Genomic DNA, 20,548 nt, shown 5'->3' with positions numbered 1-20,548 from the left:
AACTGGCCCAGACCTGACCAACTGCCCAGCGGGGGGCGGGGTGTAGAAGCCCCTCTTCCCCTCTGCTCTGCTCTTCTCCTGGGGGTGGCCCTGGAGCCAGTCCTCAGACAGACAGGAGGAGAGAAAAGTGGACAAAGAACAAAGCAAGCTGCCGGACACACAGACAGGTTCCTCCCGGACTCGCCTGCCCAGCCCTTCCCAGCCCGCACAGCTGAGAATAAGAGGAAGGGTCTGTCGCTACCCTGCTCTGCCTTCCCATCCTCCTGCCTCCCCTCACCTCCATGTCAAGAACCTACCACTCCCCCTCCTCTCCCAGCAGAACGTCCGTCCTAGAGCCTCATAACTGTCTGAACAAAAAAAAAACACCCGGGCCGGGGGAACCCCAGGCTCAGGCAGAAGTAGCTCTGAATGGGAGAGGCCAGGAGAGACAGCAGGGGGGGGGCACCTGGCCTTATCTCACCTCAGGAAGTGGCCAGCCCCTGGAGCGCCTGCCCACCCCTTCCAAGGAGGGAGGCGAGGCTCAGCAAGCACCTCAACCAGGCCCCGTTCCCCGTCACCTCCTGCTCGGGGAGTCACACTGGCTGTTTTGGCCAACCCAGATGGAGACAGAGGGTGTGCAGGGGTGGGCTCTGCCCGCCCCGCCTCCCCACCCACTGGGGCCCTCGAGAGCAGACACCCTTGTGGCTGAATTAAGGGAACAGAGGGTGGGGAGATGGAAGCACATGAGATAAGGGGGAGAATTAGGAGATAAGCTGGGTGAGCTTTGGGCAGAAAGCAGAAGGGGTCACAGTGACCTGGCTGGCCAAGCCCCGGGAGCAGACTCTGTACCCAGACCTCGGACCCCGGGAGTGGGGGCAGCCCTGCCACGGGGGTGGAAGGGGCGCAGGCAGAGAGATGCACTTTGGAGGCTGGGCGTCGGCGCCCTGTGTCTTCTGGTTCCCGCTTAGCCACACACTCGGCCCTGATTTCCTATTCTGAGAGATGGGAAAAATAAATCCTCCCTCTTTTGGTTACAGAAAACAGCGGTGTCAGTCGTGAGGGTTCCCAGGTAAGTTATTCCAGAGACACTGCCCACCTCGCCTGGGTTCCCCTACCCATCAGCTAAGCAGTTGCGCCTTCCAGACGCTTCACTCTCACTTTGCCTAGATGGACACACAAAGATACCAAACACCAAACATTCCTCACACAGAGGAAAGCGCACACACACACACACACACACAAGTGCGCGCACACACACTCCCCCTTTCATTAAAAGGAAAACCACAGGGCCAGTTCCTCTCCACAGGAAAGCAGGTGGCGAAGAGGCTCATTTAAGCAAAGAGGGCTGGTCTTCACCTTCCATGGGCTTCTCCCTAAGCAAAAGGTTCTTCCTCTACCTTCGCCCTGGCAATCAGGACATTCGTAGTCTCAGCCCTGGGGTCCCTCATCAGCCCGGCCTGTCTGCTGGGCCCACCAGCCGCCCACCCCTTCTGCCAGTCCACCACAAATCTTCCTGGAGCCTTGACACTTTGCAGCCTGCCTCAGAGACTGGGTATTTATGGGTGCTGAGATGACCTCCCTCCCAGCAGGCCCCCCTCTGGAGTCCCCTGGGGTCTGATCGGTCTGGCGGTCGAAGGCCAGCGGGCTCTGTAATTCTCCAGTGGCTGACAAGCCATGGGCTGGCCGTGGCGCTGTCCCGGCTGAGTGGTTGGCGGGCTGTCATTTGTCAGCCCAGGACTGACAGAGTTACTGTCACTTAAATGAAACTATATATCTAAGCAGTTAAATGTGTTGCCGATTGAGGGCCTCGGAGCAGGGCGTCAAGGGTGCACTGATGTCAAGATGGGTCATTAGGCGTTCTTGGCCCTCGTCTCCACCTCCCTGATTGCTATCTCGCGTCCTCCCAGCTGTCCCTCAGGGGGACTGTCCAGAGAGGCTGCCTGCCTGGGCCCTGCCCCCACTGAGCAGTGCGCACAGGTGAGTTTCTGCTACCTTGCAGGTACAAAGCTGCTTTGGAAGCACAGGGCAAGGTGGGCCCTGTCTTCTCTTAGAGCCCTAGCATGCTCAGAGGAGCATGGACACAATATATCTTTTCTCCTTCTTCCTGTCTCGGCCTGTCCGCCACCTGCAAGGTTAGATTCAGTGGGACAGCAGCAGGGGGTGAGGGAGAGAGCTGAGCCCCGACTCCCTGAACACTTCCTGTGCACTGCGCCCTGTGCTAAATTCTTTAACCTGCCCCTGCTCACCAAGCCCTTCCAACAGCCCTATGAGGTGGCCATTATGTCCACTGCCCCCTTTTCACAGATATGGAAAACTGAGGCCCAGAGGATAAAGTCACCAAAGGCACACAGCAGATGAGTGGCAATCTGGAGGCTACACACAGGCCTCCTTGCTTCCAGTCTGTGTTTCTAATCTCTGTGCCACATCATATTTAGCACAACGCAATTGCATGAGATGGAGCATCATGCAGAGACAGAGGGACATCAAAGCTGGGAAAGAGGATGGAGGAGGGGAAGCCCAAGAGGGCATCCGAAGCCCCCAGTATCAGCTCAGCAATGACCTCATGCCTTGCCCTGGGCAGCGAGATGTCATCAGCATCACAGGGGACTGAGTGGGTCTTTCTAGGGAGAGCTCCGGCTCTGTGGTGGGAGCCGGCCTTCCCTGGCTGGCTGTCCATCACCCACCACTGAAGGACCTACTCCTGGTTCAGGCTCTGCTTCCCGCCCTCCCTGCCTCTCCAGCCCTGCCTCAAGTACTGCCTGGGGTTCCCTGACGCGTGATGCCTTTTTGCATTTCTGCACCTGATGTTGTTCCCATTTCCTGGAACACCCTTAACCTTTTCAGACTGCTTTCTGGAGAGGGGCAGATCAAAGAAACCTCTCCTAACTTTCTAAGACAGAACCATTTGCTCTCCTACTGGGCTCCCTTGGCCCCTTTCTTTGGCTCTCAGAGACCTGGGCACCCCGTGCCCTGTGTTGGCGTTATCTATGTGCATGTCTGTCTCCTCCTCTGGCCTGCAGCCCCCTGGGTCCCATCCATTTCACTGTCCCCATGCACAGGCCACGGGTGGCCCTACTCTCAGAGCACCCTCTCTGCTGGCTGCTATGATGCGTCCTGCCCAGAGGTGAGAAATGAAGGGTCAAAGGGGAGAACAGAGTCACTCGGCTCCCCTCCCACTTTTCAGCTTCCCTAGCTCTGGCTCTGCAAACACATCAGCCCAGGACTTATTGGACCAGTGGAAAAGAAGTTCCATATGGCTGATAAGAGGCCCTCTAAGGGCTGGGCTAGTACTTATCTGCAAGTCTCCTTTACAGAGGTTGGTAACCTGGGCTTGATTCAGAGACTCTGGGAAGGGGAAGCAGGAAGGTTTGGACCACAGAGAAGCCAGAAGCAGGAAAAAACACTCAGCAAAGCTGGGACAAAAGCCCTTCCCATCCTGCGTGAAAAACCCCTGAGAGACCAGGATGGCGGCCAGAGGAAGTGCCCTGCCCCTGGATCCAGGGTTCTGGAGGGCCAGGAAGGCTCCGTTCCTCCTCCCCTCTGCACTGGGGGCTCATGGGAGGCTTGGAGGGAAAGCTGGCAACCAATCCAAGGGTCTTGGGACCCTCATCCCCCACTCAGGGCCTCCAGGCATGAGTAGAAGGCAGATGGGACTGTTTGAGGCCCTGCCTCTTGTTCTGTCCATGAGGTCGGCCTAGAGAGGGGGCATGGGTGAGAAGTCCCACCCCACAGCAGACACGCGGCACATCCCCAGACCTCAGACACGACAGAGGCCCTCCATAGTAGAAGCAGAAGCCATCGCTGCCAACTCTTGACTCCCAGAGCAACCCAGGCCCCCGGCCCCACAGTGCCTCATGGGTGCACAGTGCCCAGCCTTCATCTCACCCCTCCCCCACCCCACGTCCAGCCCAGCCCCGGCAGGCAGTGCCCCCGGCCCATCCGGCCACATGCCCCTGGAGGAAGCCCAGGCCTGCGTGGCGTCAGCACTGACAATGCTGCTCAAGGCTGCAGTGGCTCCGCAGGGAGGGCAACAGGCCCTGCTGTTTACAGCCAGGCGGGCAGACCCGAGAGCTGCAGACAGCAACAGGCCTGGAGTAAAGGCCCATCGTGTCTTGGTCTAAGCCTGGGAGGATAGGCTTTGGCCAGGCTTGGGGGTCTCTGAGGTTGGCAGGACACCCTGGTCAGAGGGAGCCAGGGCACTAAAGGGGCAGCTCTCAGCCTTTGAGCGCTTCAAACCACTGGGCGGGATGAGTGGGATGTTCTTCCATGTCTGGCCTTAGTTTCTCCTGCTGCTTTTCTGCTTATTTTAGCCACAGGTATCCCAATCCAGGGGAATGGAAGACCTTGCAGCCAAAGTATCTGGAAGATGAGAGGTGGGCCCTGCCATCCCCTACTTATCCTGGCACCTAGCTCTCCCTGTACACGCACACACACACATTTACACCTAGGACCAACCACCATAGGGCTTCCCTTGTAGCTTAGTCGGTAAAGAGTCTGACTGCAATGCAGGAGACCTGGGTTCAACCTCTGGGTGAGGAAGATCCCCTGGAGAAGGAAATGGCAACCCACTCCAGTATTCTTGCCTGGAGAATCCCATGGACAGAGGAGTCTGGCAAGGCTATAGTCTATGGGTCACAAGAGTCGGACACGACTGAGTGACTCAGCATAAGCACACCAACCACCATGCATGAGAAATGCGGGATAGTTTCACCTTAGGTAGGAAGGAGAAGCACCCCAAACTGAGATACTAACACCCCTTCTATGATATCTGAGGCTCGTGGGGAGTGGTGGCCTCTCCAAATGAGCGGACAGGAGGGCCTGGACTCTCTTCCTGATGCTGGGCTGGGACAGCCAGAGACAGCTTCCCCGGGACTCAGCTAGTCCTTTGGGAGAATCTAGAGAAAGAGAAGTGTCCAGAGAGTCGCAGACTGGGAGAGAGAGAGACTGAAGGGACTAGAGAGAGACAGGGAAACAGACAGATAGCACACCAGGGAGAGAGACAACAGAAAGAGGCAGAGATGAAAGAAGCAGAGGCCGTGCGAGATAGATACCCAGGAAACAGAGAAGGGGAAAGAGGGAGGGGTGAGTGGGGAGGAGGGAGAGGGGCAGGAATACTCCTCGCTTCCCCAGGGTGGCCTCCCTGTCCCCTGACACAGCCTGAAGCCAGTGGGTAGGCTAGTCCCACCCAAGGGGTGTCCAAGACTGAGACTTAGACAGCTGAGAAGACACCCCAGATCCAGCGGCCAGCCAGGTGGGAGGAGGGACTCACCTCCAGCTCCTTGAAGACCATGCACCTGCGTGCCCAGTCCACGATGGAGATGAAGGTCTGGTCGGCCATCCTGCACAGGAGGCTGAAGGGCGCAGGCTGGTCGGGGCGGCCTTTGGCCGGTTCCTGCAGGCAGCCCACGATGCGTGCCCGCACTTGGTCCTCATCTGGCTCTAGCTGCAGCAGCTGGAGGATAAGCTCGGGCACACCAGGCCCCCCCGAGAAGGGCTCTGGGTAGCCGTAGGGCGGCCCGGGCTGTGGGGGGCTGGCATAGGGCTCTGGGTACTCAGACTTGATGGCGCGGCCAGGGAAGGCAGGGTAGAGGTAGCCAGCCAGTGGCCCGTGGGCGCTGGGCACAGCCATAGGCAACACTGGGGCCCCAAAGTCGCCCAGTGGCCCAGCTGGTGGACCTGAGGCCAGGCCCTTGGGCTCAGATGCATGCAGGCCATGGGGCAGCATGTAGTCCGGTGGGGGAGGGGGCGGCGGGGGCACCCCCACTGGGGGGCCTGTCTCCAGCTTGAAGCCATTGGCTCGAATCTGTGCCTTCTTCTGCTGCTTCAGGGCCCGGTCCCGCTTGTACATGGGCCCAAACTTGTTCCGGCCGCCTCGCATGCGGTCAGCGCGCACAGCTGTGGGCAGAGGCAGAGGGGGGCAGGCTCATCCCCTCCAGGCCACCCTCCCTACCGCTCCACTCACAACTCTTTCCCAAACGGATCTGATTGGGCCTCTCCCCAGCTCCGCACCTCTCATGGCTCCTCCGGTGCCCTTAACCTGCCATTCACAAGAGTCAATCCCCTAACCTGGCATTCAAGGCCCTGGTGCCCTTGCCACGTTGTCTAACCCTCACGAGCCCCAGTCTCCTTTCCTTTCCACCTTACTATCTCTCTGCATCTCTGCTTGGCGTGTCCCCAACCCTGCCTGTGATATTCCTTCTGTCTCAAAGCCTTTCCATCTCTGGTGCTTTACTAAACACCCAAAGTGTTCTGGGTTCACAGGCAGCATCCTCTTCTTACCCAGATGTCTGGCCTCTCATCCCACTGAGTGCTATCATACCCAGGCTGAGAACTTCCAGGGGCCCAGCAATGGGCTCAAGTGCCCAGCACAGGGCCTGGCAGGGAGGTGGTGACGGGAAGTGGGCTCTGGTCAGCCTCATTCCCAGGTGGGTTCCCAGGGTCCAGCTGCTTCTTGACTGTCTGCCTACCTCTGTTGAACCCCTGTTGCAAAATGACTCAGGCTTCCTCTGCTGCCTTCAAATTTGAAGCTGAGTTAAGGGCTGGCTGGGGCTCTGGGCTGGGGGAAGGGACCTCCCTTGCTGACCAGATGTCCCTCCGCCTGGCCAAGAATGTGTCACCAGCTGGACCCAACAGGTGTATCTCTGCAGCCGAAGTGTGGCCCCTGCCCCTGCTCAGACAGGACCCCACCCTGAGCTCCCAGAGAAGGGAGAGGACAGGAGAGAGAGGCCAGTGCTCAGCAAGGAGGGTGTCCCGAGGCCCACCCGGCCAATCTTCCTGCCTTGGGAATGGGCAGCCCTGCTCCACTCCCTCTGGCCCAGGAGCTGGGGACCTGGGCTCTGGGGGCAGGACAGGATATCCCCCTTCCATCGGGAGCCCTTCCTCTACGTGGCAGGACTTTTGGCCCCGGCAGCTTTCAGAGCCACCAGGGGCCTTCTACATTGTTTAAAAACTTTAACCAACAGCTGCCTGCTCGGCGCACAGCCCGGCTGGGGCCAGCAGGGTAGAAGCCTATGACTGTCCACCCTCAAAGAACGTGAGTCTTTCCTGCTGAAGCGTTCTTCCTCCCCTCTGGACAGACAGTTAGGGGTGGGGGTGGGGAGACAAGGATGGGCCTGGGTTCTCTGGGAGCACTTGGTCCCCACTGCCCAGCTCTCTAGGGCCTGGCTAGGGACCTGCTGAGTGAATGAACTGAGTGAACCTTCTGGCTGGATGGACGGACGAAGAGATGAGTGGTCTGGGTGAGTGAGGGCTGCACAGTGATGCTGGATGGATAATAACATCAGTAAGGATAACAATAACAGCTAACCTGTTGAGCATTTTCTACATTTCAGGCACCATGCTAGGAGCTTTTCATACAATTCTCTCACTAGCTCAAGGAGGAAGGTACTACTGAAAAGCCCCTTCGTGGTAAAGAATCCCCCTGCAATGCGGGAGACCTGGGTTTGATCCCTGGGTTGGGAAGATCCCCTGGAGAAGGGAAAGGCTACTTTCCTTTCTCCAGTATACTGGCCTGGAGAATTCCATGAACTATATAGTCCATGGGGTCACAAAGAGTTGGACAGGACTGAGCAACCTTCACTTTCACTTCACATGGGGAGTCTGCAGCTCAGAGGTTAAGGGACTTGCCCAATGTCACCCAGCCTGTAAGTGATGGCACTGGGACTTAAACTCCAGTAAAGGTACTGAAAACCTTGGCTCTGGCTTGGTGTTGGATGTCAGTGGGGGTGTTACAGAACTCACAGAGGGAGGAGCTCTGTGGGGCTCTGCTCCCAAGGGCTGGGGAGAGGGTCCTCTTTCTGGGGTTCACTTTTGGATACTTCCCAACCCCACCCCAGGCTGGTCCTATGCGCATCCCTTCAGCCAAACCGGCATCGGTTCTCACCCCTCCCCCATAGGGAGGATCGGCCCTGATTTCACGTGAAGGACTAACTGCCTGGCCTCAGAAACATCAAGAAGACCTATGGTACCCTCCCCTCACCCCTTCTCCCATCTCCACCCCCTGCCCTCTCGCCGTCAGAGGTCAGGGGTAGGAGGCACGGCACTCGCACCTTCCAGGCGCATCCCCACCGTCAGGCACTTCTGGAAGCGGCAGAAGGGACAGCGCTTGCGCTGAGTCTTGTCGATCTTGCAGCTCTGGCTCTCGGTGCACGTGTAGTGCTTGTTGTTCTGCACCGTGCGCTTGAAGAAGCCCTGGGAGAGAGGGGAGTCAGCGCAAGAGGGGGACAGGCTCTGTCTCCCCTTCCCTGCACCTCCCAGCCGGGCTTTCCGCCGCGTCCCCGCTCGTGGCTCACCCGCCGCCGCCGTTCGCGCCTGTCCCCTGCCGACCAGCTGCCCGCTCACCTTGCAGCTCTCGCATGTGAGCAGCCCGTAGTGGTAGCCGGACACCTTGTCCCCACACACGGGGCACAGCTCGTCCAGGTCCTCGTCGTACGAATAGTCCATGCCCACGGCGTCCGCCTGTGGAAGGAGGAGAGGTTCATGGCAGGGCTGGACGGCCGCTGGTGGTGCGGGGGGACCTGGGCGGGGTGGGTCCTGCGTCCCCGCGGCCGCGCGCCCCTCGGTGCCCTGCTTACGGGCCGGCCCCTGGGCCCCACTGCAGCGCCGGTGGTCAAGGACGCCTGTTGCAGGCCCCCAGTGAGAGCGCCATGAGCAGCCGACAGCAGCACATGTGTCCGGAGCAGCTCCCGTGCGTGCGGGGCCCTTGCTGGCCCTGTGTCCGCGCTCCTGCCGCGCCCTCTCCCCACCCTCCCAGGGGCTCCTCCTGAGTGGCCCCCCACCGCGGCCGATCTGGGACTGTCAGATTAAATGCGCTTTGATCCGGATTCGTTCATTTAAGAACAAAACCCCGATTCTGAGAAAACGCGATGAGCTCGCCAGCCGGGGAGATGCCATTGAACCCCGGGTGGAATGGGGCCCAAGCGTTCTGGGGATCGGATGGGGACGAGGGAGACAGAGGCAGAGTCTGGGAGACCCAGAGATGGGCAGAAAAGAGAGCGAGAGACACCGACCGTGGCTACTTAACTGAGAGAGTACCCCCGGGACGACGGAGACAACGAAAATCCGAGAGTGACAGAGAGGCATTGATGCAGAGTCAGAAAACCTGAGGGAGACAAGAAAGGTGAAGAGACAGCGAGACAGAGGTAGAGACAGAGAGCAGTGGAGATAGAGAGATGAGAGAACGAAAGAGACACACACAGAGGGCAGAAAAAGAGAGATCGGAGACACTGGGGAACAGAGGCCCAGAGAGAAAACCTCGGAGAGACAGCTGCAAAGCCAGAGACACAGTTGTAGATGAGAGACAGACCAAGACACCGGAGAGACAAGAGAAACCTGGGAGATACCCAGGCAGAGAGACAGAGACACTGAGAGAAAACCTGGAGAGACGGAGGAGCCCGGCCAGGGGTTCGGGGACGGGGTTAGCGGTCGGACCCCGGCCCGGAGCTCAGAGGCGCGGCCCGGCAGAGTCGGACCCGGACAGGCGCTCGAGCTGAGAGGCGGACAACGACGGCACCCGGGAAGAGAGCCCGAAATCGCGGAGCTGCCAGGCCCCCAGGCCAGGAGAGACAAAGCCCGTGGGCGGCAGCCACCGACACCGAGACCGAGGCCGTGCCACCGAGACGGGGACGTCGGGCGGAGACCGGAGAGGTGGGCGCAGCGGGGACAGCGGGCGCCGGGCGTGGAGCTGCAAGCCGGGCGCGAGGCGCAGAGACCTCGGACGGAGACCCCGCGGGCCCCGAGAAAGAGGCCGAGCCCGAGGCGGGGGAGCGACCTCGGGCGGAGAGTCGAAGTCCCCAGGAGGGAAGCGCGCGGAGCCTCGATGGATCCCGCCAGCGCAAAGGGGCGCGACGGCGGCTACAGCCCGCCCGGCGCCCACCTGGCGGCTCCTGCGAGCAGCAGCGCCCCGCGTCCGGCCACCGCGAGCCCCGCACCTCCTGGCCGCGCCGCCGCCGCCGGCGATGAGCCGCACCCGGGCGCAGCGCCGCCCGCCCGCGATGACGGCCGCTCGGGCCGGGGGCGGGGAGGCGGGGGCTCGGGGCTGGCGGCGCGGGGCCTCGGCGCTTCCCCACCCCGCCTCCCCGCCCCCGCCGCCTCCAGGGCCGCTCCGAGGCGCACCTGGGACCCGGGCCCCTCCACTGCCAGTGCGCGCTGCGCGAACCCGCCGCGCCGAGACCAAGGGCCGGCCCCTCTATATGGGCTCTTGCGGTATTCGGGGGCGGAGGCCCGGCCCGCGCCCTCCAACGCCACCGAGACGGGTTCGTGTCTTTCCTCTCACCCTCTCGGACTCCCATCCCCATCCCGGCCCCCGGAGCCCGGGCGCCCGGGAATCTGAGCAGGTGCTGGGCGCCTGGGAGCCTTGGGCCACCCTCCTGTGGTGAAAGGAGGCGAGTCCCTGTTTGCAAATCCTGCTTAGTCTTGGTGAGGGCCACGCTGGGGGCGCTGGCCGTTTTGCAGCATGGAAACAGGTAGGGCAAACGTAGGGGACCATGGCCAAGATACCGGCTCAAGGCTAGAAACTGAGTCCCCACCCCACCCCCACCCAGGCACGTTTTCTCAATGGAGATTTAAGCAAATCTCCCAGCCCTAGTTTCCTCATCCGTAAAGTGGGAGTGATGCCTGGACTTTAAGGGTGGCCGTGCGGATGAACGGAAGCAGTGTTGGCAAAACACACGCCTGGCACTGCGGAATCGCTGAAAGCATCCAGATGGGAGATCTGGGGCAAATTCTTCTCCTTGAGCTTCGGTTTGCTTGGCTGGAAATGGGAGTCGTAGTAATTCCACCCTGAGAGTTTTCCGAGGTCTGGTGAGGACTCAAAAAAACCGAGGGCGTGGGAGCTGGGAGAATAGAACCCAGGAGCAGGAGAAATCTCTCTCCAGTCCAGTTCTGCACTCTTACTTGGGCTGGGAGCAGGGCAAGAGAGTGCCCGGCAGCCCTAGGAACAAAAGTGTCCTAGGGACCTCGAGCCGAAGGGCTGAGCCATTGCTCTGAGCTGGAGGGGGTGGGGGGCGGGGAATCTATTCAGTCACTCTCATTTTTCAAATGTAAAAAATTGAGACCTGAAAGAGGAAGATGCCCGCTTGCATCCTGCCCCTGCCCCCTCGGGGCACCTAGGGTCCAAGAAAGTGTTGCAAACAACGAAGCCAAAAAGGCATGATCTTCAAGCGGGCAAATACCACAATTAGGCATTTGCAGCTTCGCAGCCGCCCCAAAGGCTCAAATGTGAAGGCTCAGACCCTTGGCTGCGGTCAGCTTCGTCTGGGCCTGTGCCCCGAGGCCTCTGGCTTTAGCTGGAGCTGGCGCCTTGGTCCTGTGAGCCAAGGCCTCAAGACCCCACGCAGACCACCTCCCTTCTCGCTCACCCAGCTGATGAAGGACAGATGCTGCGGCCGACTTGTGAGGCAAGCTCGGACAGGTCACTTGGCTTCTCTGAGCCTCAATTTCTCCATATATAAAATGGAAAAGGTAGGCCCTACAGAAGAGAGTCTGTGGTTTCCGTGGGAGTCCATGGACCGGTCTTGGTGAGGAGGGAGGAAAGAGCATTATTGCAGACCTCTCCACCCGCTACCCTAAACCCCTGAGAAACCAGAGTGTCTGCAGGAGCTGGGGCGTGGGGGCCGCTGCCACTCAACGGTCAGGGAGGGGCCCTCAGAAAGTGGCAACCAGGAGCAGCAGAGAGGGAAGGGGGTTGAGGGGGAGGGCTGGGCTGGGCTGGGGAATCCCGTCAGCTCCTCTGGGATGGAGCCCACGGGGGTCTCCTAGACCTTGTTGAGCAGGACTCAGGCAGTGTAAGCACAGGCCTGAGCTGGGGACCCAGGTGGGGTGGGGCCTGGGCTCTGAGCCAGTTCTCTCCTTCCCCTTCCCCTTAGATCCCCTCTCCCAGAGGTTCCACGGTCACTGGCTGGGAGCCCTTGTGTTGACCCTCCAGGCTTCACTGCACCCACTCCTCACAGCCCCAGGTTCTAGCTGGGGAATCACTGCCCCTCACCCACCTACCCAGGGAAGCAAATTCAGACCTGGCCCAGCCGCAGAACCCAGAACCGGGACTGACAGATGGATGCTAGAGACAGACGACTGAATCCACACAGAGACTCAGAGACATCCGCAGAGACAGCACAGAGTCACAGGCAGGGAGACGCAGAAACCCAAAGACAGACCCAGGGACCATGGACGTACATCCAGGCTATGAGGCTTGGGCCAACGCAGTCCTGGGGACACCCGGCCACCCGGGGACAGCAGGACACCCCACAGATCCCCGTAGGCCCAGCTCCTCCCAACAGCCAGCCAGGGAAAAGAAGGGGTAGTGTGGTAGGAGGGCAGGTCTGGGGAGATCCCCGGCCCCTTTCCTGCCCAGAGGAGCGGGCACCAGTCACTCAGCAGAGCAGGCAGTGGCCGGCCCAGGCCGCAGGGAGGCACTGAGGAGGGAGGCTGGCCATTAGAGGCCTGGGCCCAGGCCCTCACTTACGGAGCAGAAGGCGAGCTCGCACGCTGGATGAGGGTGGCCAGTGGGCACCGGGGGTCCGAGGGGAAGCTCCAGTGGCCCAGGTGGGGCGGTGGTGACCGTGGGCACACGGAAACTTCTTTACGCCACGGCGGGCGGCGGGCGGACAGTAGGCTGGCCCTGTCCGTCCGTCCTCCTCCTCCTCCCCGCCCTGGGTGGGGGGGCCACCGGAGGCCCAATTGGTCTCTGCCCCCACGTGACTCTGCAGGCCTCTCTCCTTCTTTGTTGGTGTTTCTCTTCATTTAGGTCTATTTTTTTTTTCTTCTCCTAAAAGAAAAAAAAAATACTCCTATCTATCTCGGGGCCGCGGATGGGGGCGGAGGCCAAGGCACTCTGGAGGCCTTGGCCAGCTGGCTGTTCCAGGCCGCTGTGGCAGTGCAGAGGCAGGGACCCCACGTAGGCGGGTAGGCAGCCCCGCTTGTTAGCGACTGGGTGGGAGTGGGGCCTGATTTATGGGCAGCTCCCCCACCCAGCCTGCAGCCCGGCCTCTCTCCCCTTGAATGGCTACCTCCCTGGGGCCTGGCCCAGCGGGGTCCGGCCTGGCCCAGACATGTGAGGGGAGTCAGGTTGGGCTGGCGTGGAGGCAGGGTCACAGATGACTCGACCAGGTGGCCCTGCTGCTTTGGCCTGGTCTTTTTACTCTTTCAGAAGATGAAGAAAGAGGGGATGAAAGGCAAGCAGGTGAGCTGACTGAACACCTCTCGTGTGTACAATTTAGTCAACGTTGGCTTCTCTGGATGTCACCATCCACAGAGGGCTGCTGATAGTCCCGGTCAACAGCTGGGGAAGTTGAGGTTGGGCTGAGACTGCCTGTAGGGCCAGGTGGTTGGTTACAGTGGCTCCAGGGATAGGACAAGCGGGTAACTAGACCAGGATAAATAGGGCAGAGCAGAGGGAAGGGATTTTTTTTAAGAAGGTCAGGCCTCCCCATGCAGCTGAGGGTGTCGTCCAATCTCCAGACCCAGACAGGTCCCAGAGGTCCCAGTTGGTCTGCTCTGTGCCCCTCCCATGCATGCCTCACTCTTTTGTGTATTCCTTCATTCGTCTCACATTCACTGAGGGCACACGACGTGCCAAGCACTGGTCTAGGCACTGGAGGAAAGGGAAAGAAAGAAGTCTCTGTCCTCAGAGAATTTACCTCCCAGCCTTTTGTCTTAGGGGGTGGGGAGGGGGCACAGGGGACCATGGAGCAATAACTGGGGAATCCACACACAACCCTTTTCATTTGCGGAAACAGACAAATCACGTAGAACACTTCACTCATCTGGCTTGGAAATGATAAGGGTTTTTCTGTATGACTAAAGCCAACTATATATATATATATATATATATATATTTTTTTTTTTTTTTTTTTTTGTAAGCAATTTTTTTCTGGGTTTTTTTTTGACACACCCCAAGTCACATGGTATCTTAGTTCACTGACCAGGGATTGAACCACTGCCACCTGCAGGAGAAGTACCGTGTCTTAACCACTGGACCACTGGTGATGGTTTAGTCGCTAAGTTGTGTCCAACTCTTGTGACCCCATGGACTGTAGTCTGCCAGACTCCTCTGTCCATGGGATTCTCCAGGCAAGAATACTGGAGTGGGTTGCCATTTCTTTCTCCAGGGGATCTTCCCGACCCAGGAATTGAACCCAGGTCTCCTGCACTGCAGACAGATTCTTTACCAACTGAGCTACAAGGGAAGTCCTTAAAGCCAACTATATTTAAAACCTAGTGTGTCTTCCTCAATATGCCATGTAAAACATTGTCCCCCAGTTTTATTGAGAAATAATTAACACACACCATTGTATAAGTTTAAGGCATACAGCACGATGATCTGATTTACATATTGCATTAATCATATTATGAAATGATTAATGCAATAAGACATTTTATTGTGAAAATATACACAGGACAAAACGTTTACCGACAATCATAACTGATTCTGTTGATCCAATATACTCTAACTGTACTGTGATATAATTTGCAACTTATTCCCCAATGTGCATGACCTCATAATTATGTCTTTTTTTACCCACAGAAGTTCTTACAGGATACACTTCTCTTGTATATGACTGAATTCAACTAGTATCTCCATTTTAATATGATTTTGTTTCTAGATTGATACCACTCATCCTCTGAATTTAAAAAATAAATATTCCAGCAAATATCCTATTATCACCAACATATTGCTTACATGTGACAACAATGAAAAAACAAGTGCAAAGTCTTTTGCGCTTCTTTTGATGGGATACTTTGTGAAGATTTGGGGATGAAGTTAAAATATTTTTTAGTTTTTACAAATCATGGAGTCATTCTAAAACTACTTGACAAAGTATCTACTACTTGACAAAGTATGAAAAGAGGGGCAAATGTGCTTTCTCCACCTTCTTAAACAGGACAAACAGTGTCTTTCAACATCACAGCACCATGGAAAGAACCAGCCTGGCTTTGCCAGTCTCCTCACAAGGCCTTGAGTCTAGAGAAGAACTGCCAAGGTGCTAGTGGCAGAGACTCAATTAAATCCCAACTCTTCTGTGTTCTTGCTGTGTGACCTGGGACCTCTCACAGCTGGGACCTCTCTCTGGGTCTCATATCCTCTCCCATAAAATGAGGACAACATGAAACAACACACATAACATACTCAGCGGCTGCCTGATATGTCATATATGCTCAGTAAATATTAGCAAAACGCAACCAAATGGACCGAAGGACTGGCAGGTCTGTCCTCAGGGGCCCTTTCTGCGTTGAGATTGCAACATCATCCTGAACACTGTTTGCCCTTCTGTGATAGAATGATTCACCCCCACTTGGGGAACCCTCAAGGAAAGGCTCAGGGCTGATTTATTTCTGAGTCCACAGCAGCCAGCACAGAGCCAGCAGCAGTGTTTGTTGAATGACTGCTTGCCGCTATACCCGCAGGCTGGCTGTGAGTGTACAGTCCTGCTGCCTGTTTCCCTACCTGCCCTCCTTCTCTGTATGCAGTCAGCTGTCACTTTCCACCACTCGGGCTGGGTGTTCCTCACCCCAGGCATGCTGGATATTTAGACATCCTCTTCCTCTATGCCACCCCCTCTGCCCTCAGCCTTACTGGATGAGGGCTTGCTGGCAGTGGCAAGGCCCTAACACAAAAGGGCCTCCTTGGTTCCCTACTAACCATTCCACACCTGTGGTCAGTCTCAGACCCTCTCTACCATCCTGGAGGTAGTTAATTTTCCCCTTCACCTCCCATGAGTAACACTTGAGAGATAAGGAAACTCAGGCTCAGAGAGATGAGGTGTCTTCCCAAAGTCACAGAACAGGATGTGATGGAATTAGGATTCAAATCTAGGCAGGAGGAGCTGGGAACCTAGGCTTGCAGGCAGAGTCCTCTTCACTCCGTAGGAGCCCCTGGGTGGCCTATTTGTCCTTTCCTTCCAGTTCCTGCCTAGTGGTCTCAGGCCATGAGACCCACCCAGAGGGGAAGGAGGAGTGTAGTCCTGAACCAGGCTCCCTCCCTCCGTCCCCAAGTAAACAAAGCCCAGGGTCTCTCTTCTAAGTGGGGACTTTCCCAAAGTGCCAGGCGTATTTCCTGGAGGTGGACAAGGAACAAACAAACTAGAGACCCAGAAACTGAAATGGAAAAGAGAAAGAATCATCAGGCTGGGTTTGGGGTACAGTGTAGAAAGACAGAAAGAAACCACAGAGAGACAGAAAATGAGAGAGAAAAGGGAGACCTCCTGACAGTGTAACAGACACAGAGATGGCCAGACAGAGGGAGGGAGAGACAGACAGAGACAGAGAGAAGAGGGGAAAGCAGGGTGGGGGGTGTTGAGAAGGAATGAGTGCAGAAATGGGAGAGGGAGAGGGAAAGAGAAAGAGAGGGGAGAGAGAGACTGGCTGAAGCAGAGAGTGAGAAAAGAGAGAGGAGCAGGGGCCCTGAGCTGGAAGGAGAAACTGTGGATGTGAAGACCCCTCGCAGGGCAGTGGAGGGGGTGGGGCTGCTGGCAGCAGCAGAGGCTGTTTCCGCTGCACCCCTTATCAGCCTGCTGCCAGATGTTCAGATCCGATGCCAATGTCAGAGCAGTCCATAGTGCGGGGTCAAGGCCGTGGCCAGCGGGAGCCTCAGCTGCAGTGTGGGGAGGAGGACTGGGGGGACGGCAGTAGACCTGCTTGCTCTTCCCCCTCTGCCTCATGGCTCTTGGGGCTGGACCACCTGGTCAGGGTGGGAGAGACCAGGTGTCTCTGGGGGCTACTTCTCTACTCTGAGAGCAAGGACTTGTGGAGGCAGAGTGGGGCTCCTGGCAACACGTGGAAATGTACATCCTCGCACACCCCCATAAGCAAGGAAGCACATGGACACAGACTCACACACGTGCACGTGAGTGTGCAAAGCCACACGGGGGACAAGTCACAGTCCTGCTCATCGCTGTTCCACCACAGCACCCCTCTGCTGGAGCCCTGCTCTGCATGGAGAGCTTAGAGACCACCCACCCACCCCAACCCGGTCCCCCACCCCCCAACCCCCTCACCTGAGCCAGGACTACAGCCAGAGCTGGAGAAGTGACTCTGTGGCTGGCAGGGTTGCCAGGGCCCACCTTGGTCTATGAATGAGAATCTGCATGCCCTCAGGACTGGGCTGTGGGTCCTGAGACCTTCTAGACTGTGAGGCCTGGTGGAAACTCCCAGGAGGAGATGCAGGAACTGGGCGTCTGGGCAGTGCTGGGGCTCCAACCTTGGGCCCGGGCCTCTCCGCCATGCTCCTGGAGCGTGCAGCCGCAGCTGGGGCCCCCTTCCTGGGGTAGTTTATCTCACACTGCACACGCTTGGCCCTCAAGGGGTGACCCAGCCTTGCTCCCCACATTCCTCTTTAGCCATGCAGCCAGTGGGCCCCACACAGCCCTGAGACAGGGCCTGTACTTGGGGGTGGTCAGGAGCAACCACTCAGAGACACCCCACTGCCCTCTTGGCCCCAGCCCTGTGCAGCTGTGTCTTTATTTCTCTCTGCTTTTGCCTCTGTCACAGTCTATCTGTGTTTGCCTCCATCTTTCTCTGGGAATGTCCCAGCTTCTAAGATCCTTGAGTGGGACCAAATCTGGAGATACTCTGCTCTTCTGGCTCACAGTGGCCAGCCTCTATAGGAATGTGTAGGAGCAATCAGGCTGCGGGCGAGGGGACGAAGATCTTGGGCAAGTGGAGGCCTAGACTTGCAATGGGTGAACTGGGGTGGCCTGAGCAGCAGAAATCCAGACCCCCTCCCACCCACCTTCCAGGAGACAGCCCAGATGATGGACACTGGTCAGGGCCTGGAACTGGTGGGCTCCCCCATGTATTAGTGAAGACTGGGGGGTGAGGGGCAGGAGGAGGAAGCTGGGGCTGGAGGTCTCTCGGCCTGAGAGCCTCCTTCCTGTTTGTAGGGAAGTGACTGCCTCAGAAAGCTGCTCAGGGGAGGGGAGGGAGGCCATGGCGACTTCCGGGAAGCTGGCCAAGGGCCTGAGGCCACCCTCCCTGTGCCCACATGGGGCCTACTGGCCCTGGCTTAAAATAGTGCAGTTCCTCCACTGCTGCTGCCACTGACGCCCAGCCCAGAACTCAAGAAGGGCTGCTAGCTGCTGCTCATGCTACCAGCAGAGGCCTAGAGCTGAAGGGATTCACCCAACTTTCTAACCCTCCCCAGACTGAAGCTGGTGGCTGTGTCTTGACAATGTGTGTGTGTGTGGTGGGGTGGAGGGATTCAGAAAAAGGAGGCGTTCCTGGGTCAAAACCCTGTATTCAAGTCCTGCTCCAAGACTGACCATCAGCTGTAAGACTTTGGTCTGTCTTGTCTCTTTGAGCCTCAGGTTCCACTGATGTAAAATAGGGTGAGTGCCTGGCTTTTAACCTAATGAAACCACATAGGTAAGCTCCTCAGAACCTTGCCAGTCAAACAGTAGACACAAAAAACGGGAGTTCCTTTTGCCTCTCTTGCTGGCTGTGCCTCAAACTCCTCAGCCTGAGGAAGGGCCTCCTTGAAGCTTTCCTTGGTACCTACACTGCTCCCAGGACTAGGTGTTGAACAGGGAAGGTCTGTGGAAAGGGAGTTTGCAGGGAGGGCAAGGATGGGGCTGTGGTCTCCATGGTGAGACTTGTTGCCAAGGGAACAAGACTCCAAGAGCCCTGGGTCTGACAGTTGGGCACTTTTGCCATAGGATCTCAGAGAAGCTGATTACCACTATGGGCCTAAAAACCTGGTGGGCAGCCAGGCCAAGTGAGAGGAAGCAGCTTCTAGATTTCCTGGGTTTCTGCTATTGGGAGTATGAGGGGCTGCAGCTCCCTCCCCTTCCTTTTAGGGATTGATTTAACAGAGCCTCTCCTTGGAACCAGCTACAGTGAATCCTCCTTAAACCCCCAAGACACAGACACGGTCATCTCCATTTATCTCCCAGGGGCAGTGAGGACCAGAGGGGTATCTATCTGGGCCAAGGCCACACAAGGTAAAGGAAGGAGTGAAATTAGGACTCAGGTGGTGAGACCCCTGGTTGATGTGTATATTGTCACACAAACTGCCTGACGAAATGACCCCTGGGCAGGGCTCCATGGAGTCACTTTCGACTTCATCCTAACACCCTCCCCTGTTCACCATTTCTGGGGGTTTCTGGCTCCAGACTCTGAAAACCCAGAGCTGCCAGCATACCCTGTTTCCTCCTCAGTTAAACAGAGATGATGTTACCTCAGAGGATTTGCATAAAAATGAATAAGGAAGGATTTCTGCAGATCCTAATAGTGGGCATTCAATCAGTGCTGGTTTTTATTCATTCCTGAGGTTACCTACAAGTTGTATAACCTTAAGCAAACTACTTACCTTTTTGGGTCTTGGTTTTCTTATCTGTAAAATGGGATCATCAACTCCATAAGACGGCCCTGAGGAATCAGTAATCAAATGCACATAAAATACTTCTCTATACAGCACTTAGCTTTGCTCTATATATGTTACTTTATTATTCTTTACTTCCAGGTTATTGCTTGGCACTCAAAAAAAAAAAAAAAGTTCAGCATTAGTTAAGTAGCAATTTATAAATTTAGAGCAGTGTCCTCAATTTATTCCATGGAACACTGTCCCAACAGAATTTTACCAGGAGCAAAGAATGCTCCATGGTCGAATACTTTTGGTAGACCCTGGGAAACAAAATTAAAGCTTTCTTCAGGTAGGACTTCTCAGAGCCTTTAATAAGCCATTAAAGGTTGGGAACCAATAAGAGGAAGGTAGAAAAAGTGCAGTATTTCCCGGACTTTTGGCAGAACTCCTATTTTTTTTTTTTTTGGCCTCTCCATGGAGCCATATATGGGTTATCCATGTTCTGAGAAACCACAACATATATTTGGGACAACAATGCTTTTCAGATCAATTTGGGTCTGTTCATTCATCTCTTATAGAAATTAATCCTTTATGAATTTAATAGTTTTGTTAAGAGCAAAAAGTTCAACCAAAGGCCATTCCTGAGCTTTGTTACAAACTCCAGACATTCACATTCAGCAGTATTTGAGCTGCTACGGCCGAGCAGGGAGGAAGCTTGTTGTAACTTTGGTATCAGATAGACCTGGATTCAAAAGCCAATTTTGTCACTTATTCACGTGTCATTTGGTGTAAATGGCTGAACTTCCTCAAGCCTCAATTTGCTTATGAGTGAAATGGTGTTGAGATCTAAACCTTGCAAAATTCTTGAAGATTACAGGAGACAGTGTATGTAAAACACCAACCCTAGTGCCTGGCACTCACTAGGCTTTCAGCAAATACGTTCTCTTTCTTGCACCTCTGAATTATCTGTTCCCTCCTGTGGGGCAAGGAAGAATCTACTAATTAGTTCTGCTGCTTCCTTTATTCTAAAACCATCTCTTTCAAACCTCAAGAGCTCTCTGGTTGCTTGTGCTAGAGGAGGCTGAGGTGTGGGAAGGCAGCTGGACTTCCCCTCATTTCACACATGGGATTTAGTAGACTTTGACCAGACTCCTCAGCCTTTTACTTTTATTTCTGTATGTGTTTTTGGCTGTGCTGGATCTTTTTTGCTGCGCGGTCTCTCTCCAGTTGTGGCAAGCAGGGGCTACTCTACATTTGTGGCGCGTGGTTTCTCTT

General features: G+C 56.4%; 1 protein-coding gene across 4 annotated transcripts in view; it reads right to left on the bottom strand.

Moving 5' to 3' along the window:
• NR5A1 (nuclear receptor subfamily 5 group A member 1) overlaps positions 1–17,083 on the bottom strand; it is a 29,317-nt gene extending 12,234 nt beyond the window's left edge. The window contains exons 1-5 of one of the 4 annotated variants that reach the window (XM_086325249.1): positions 16,971–17,083; positions 12,440–12,742; positions 8,320–8,436; positions 8,028–8,169; positions 5,249–5,874 (exon numbers count right to left, since the gene is read on the bottom strand). In XM_086325249.1, the coding sequence (XP_086181375.1) occupies positions 5,249–5,874; positions 8,028–8,169; positions 8,320–8,421 (870 nt within the window). In that variant the 5' untranslated portion in view covers positions 8,422–8,436; positions 12,440–12,742; positions 16,971–17,083. Of the gene's footprint in view, positions 1–5,248; positions 5,875–8,027; positions 8,170–8,319; positions 8,437–8,552; positions 8,572–9,853; positions 10,003–10,092; positions 10,239–12,439; positions 12,743–16,970 lie in introns of those variants that run through there. The other 3 variants (XM_086325250.1, XM_086325252.1, XM_086325251.1) reach the window with 3 other exon arrangements.
• Positions 17,084–20,548: the final 3,465 nt, after the last annotated feature.

The sequence above is a fragment of the Bos grunniens genome, chromosome 11, assembly GCF_055505025.1.
Source record: "Bos grunniens cultivar Pamir isolate PY7600 chromosome 11, Bosgru_T2T1.0, whole genome shotgun sequence".
Taxonomy (NCBI): Eukaryota; Metazoa; Chordata; class Mammalia; order Artiodactyla; family Bovidae; genus Bos; species Bos grunniens.
This window is presented reverse-complemented; position numbering and strand designations above follow the sequence as displayed.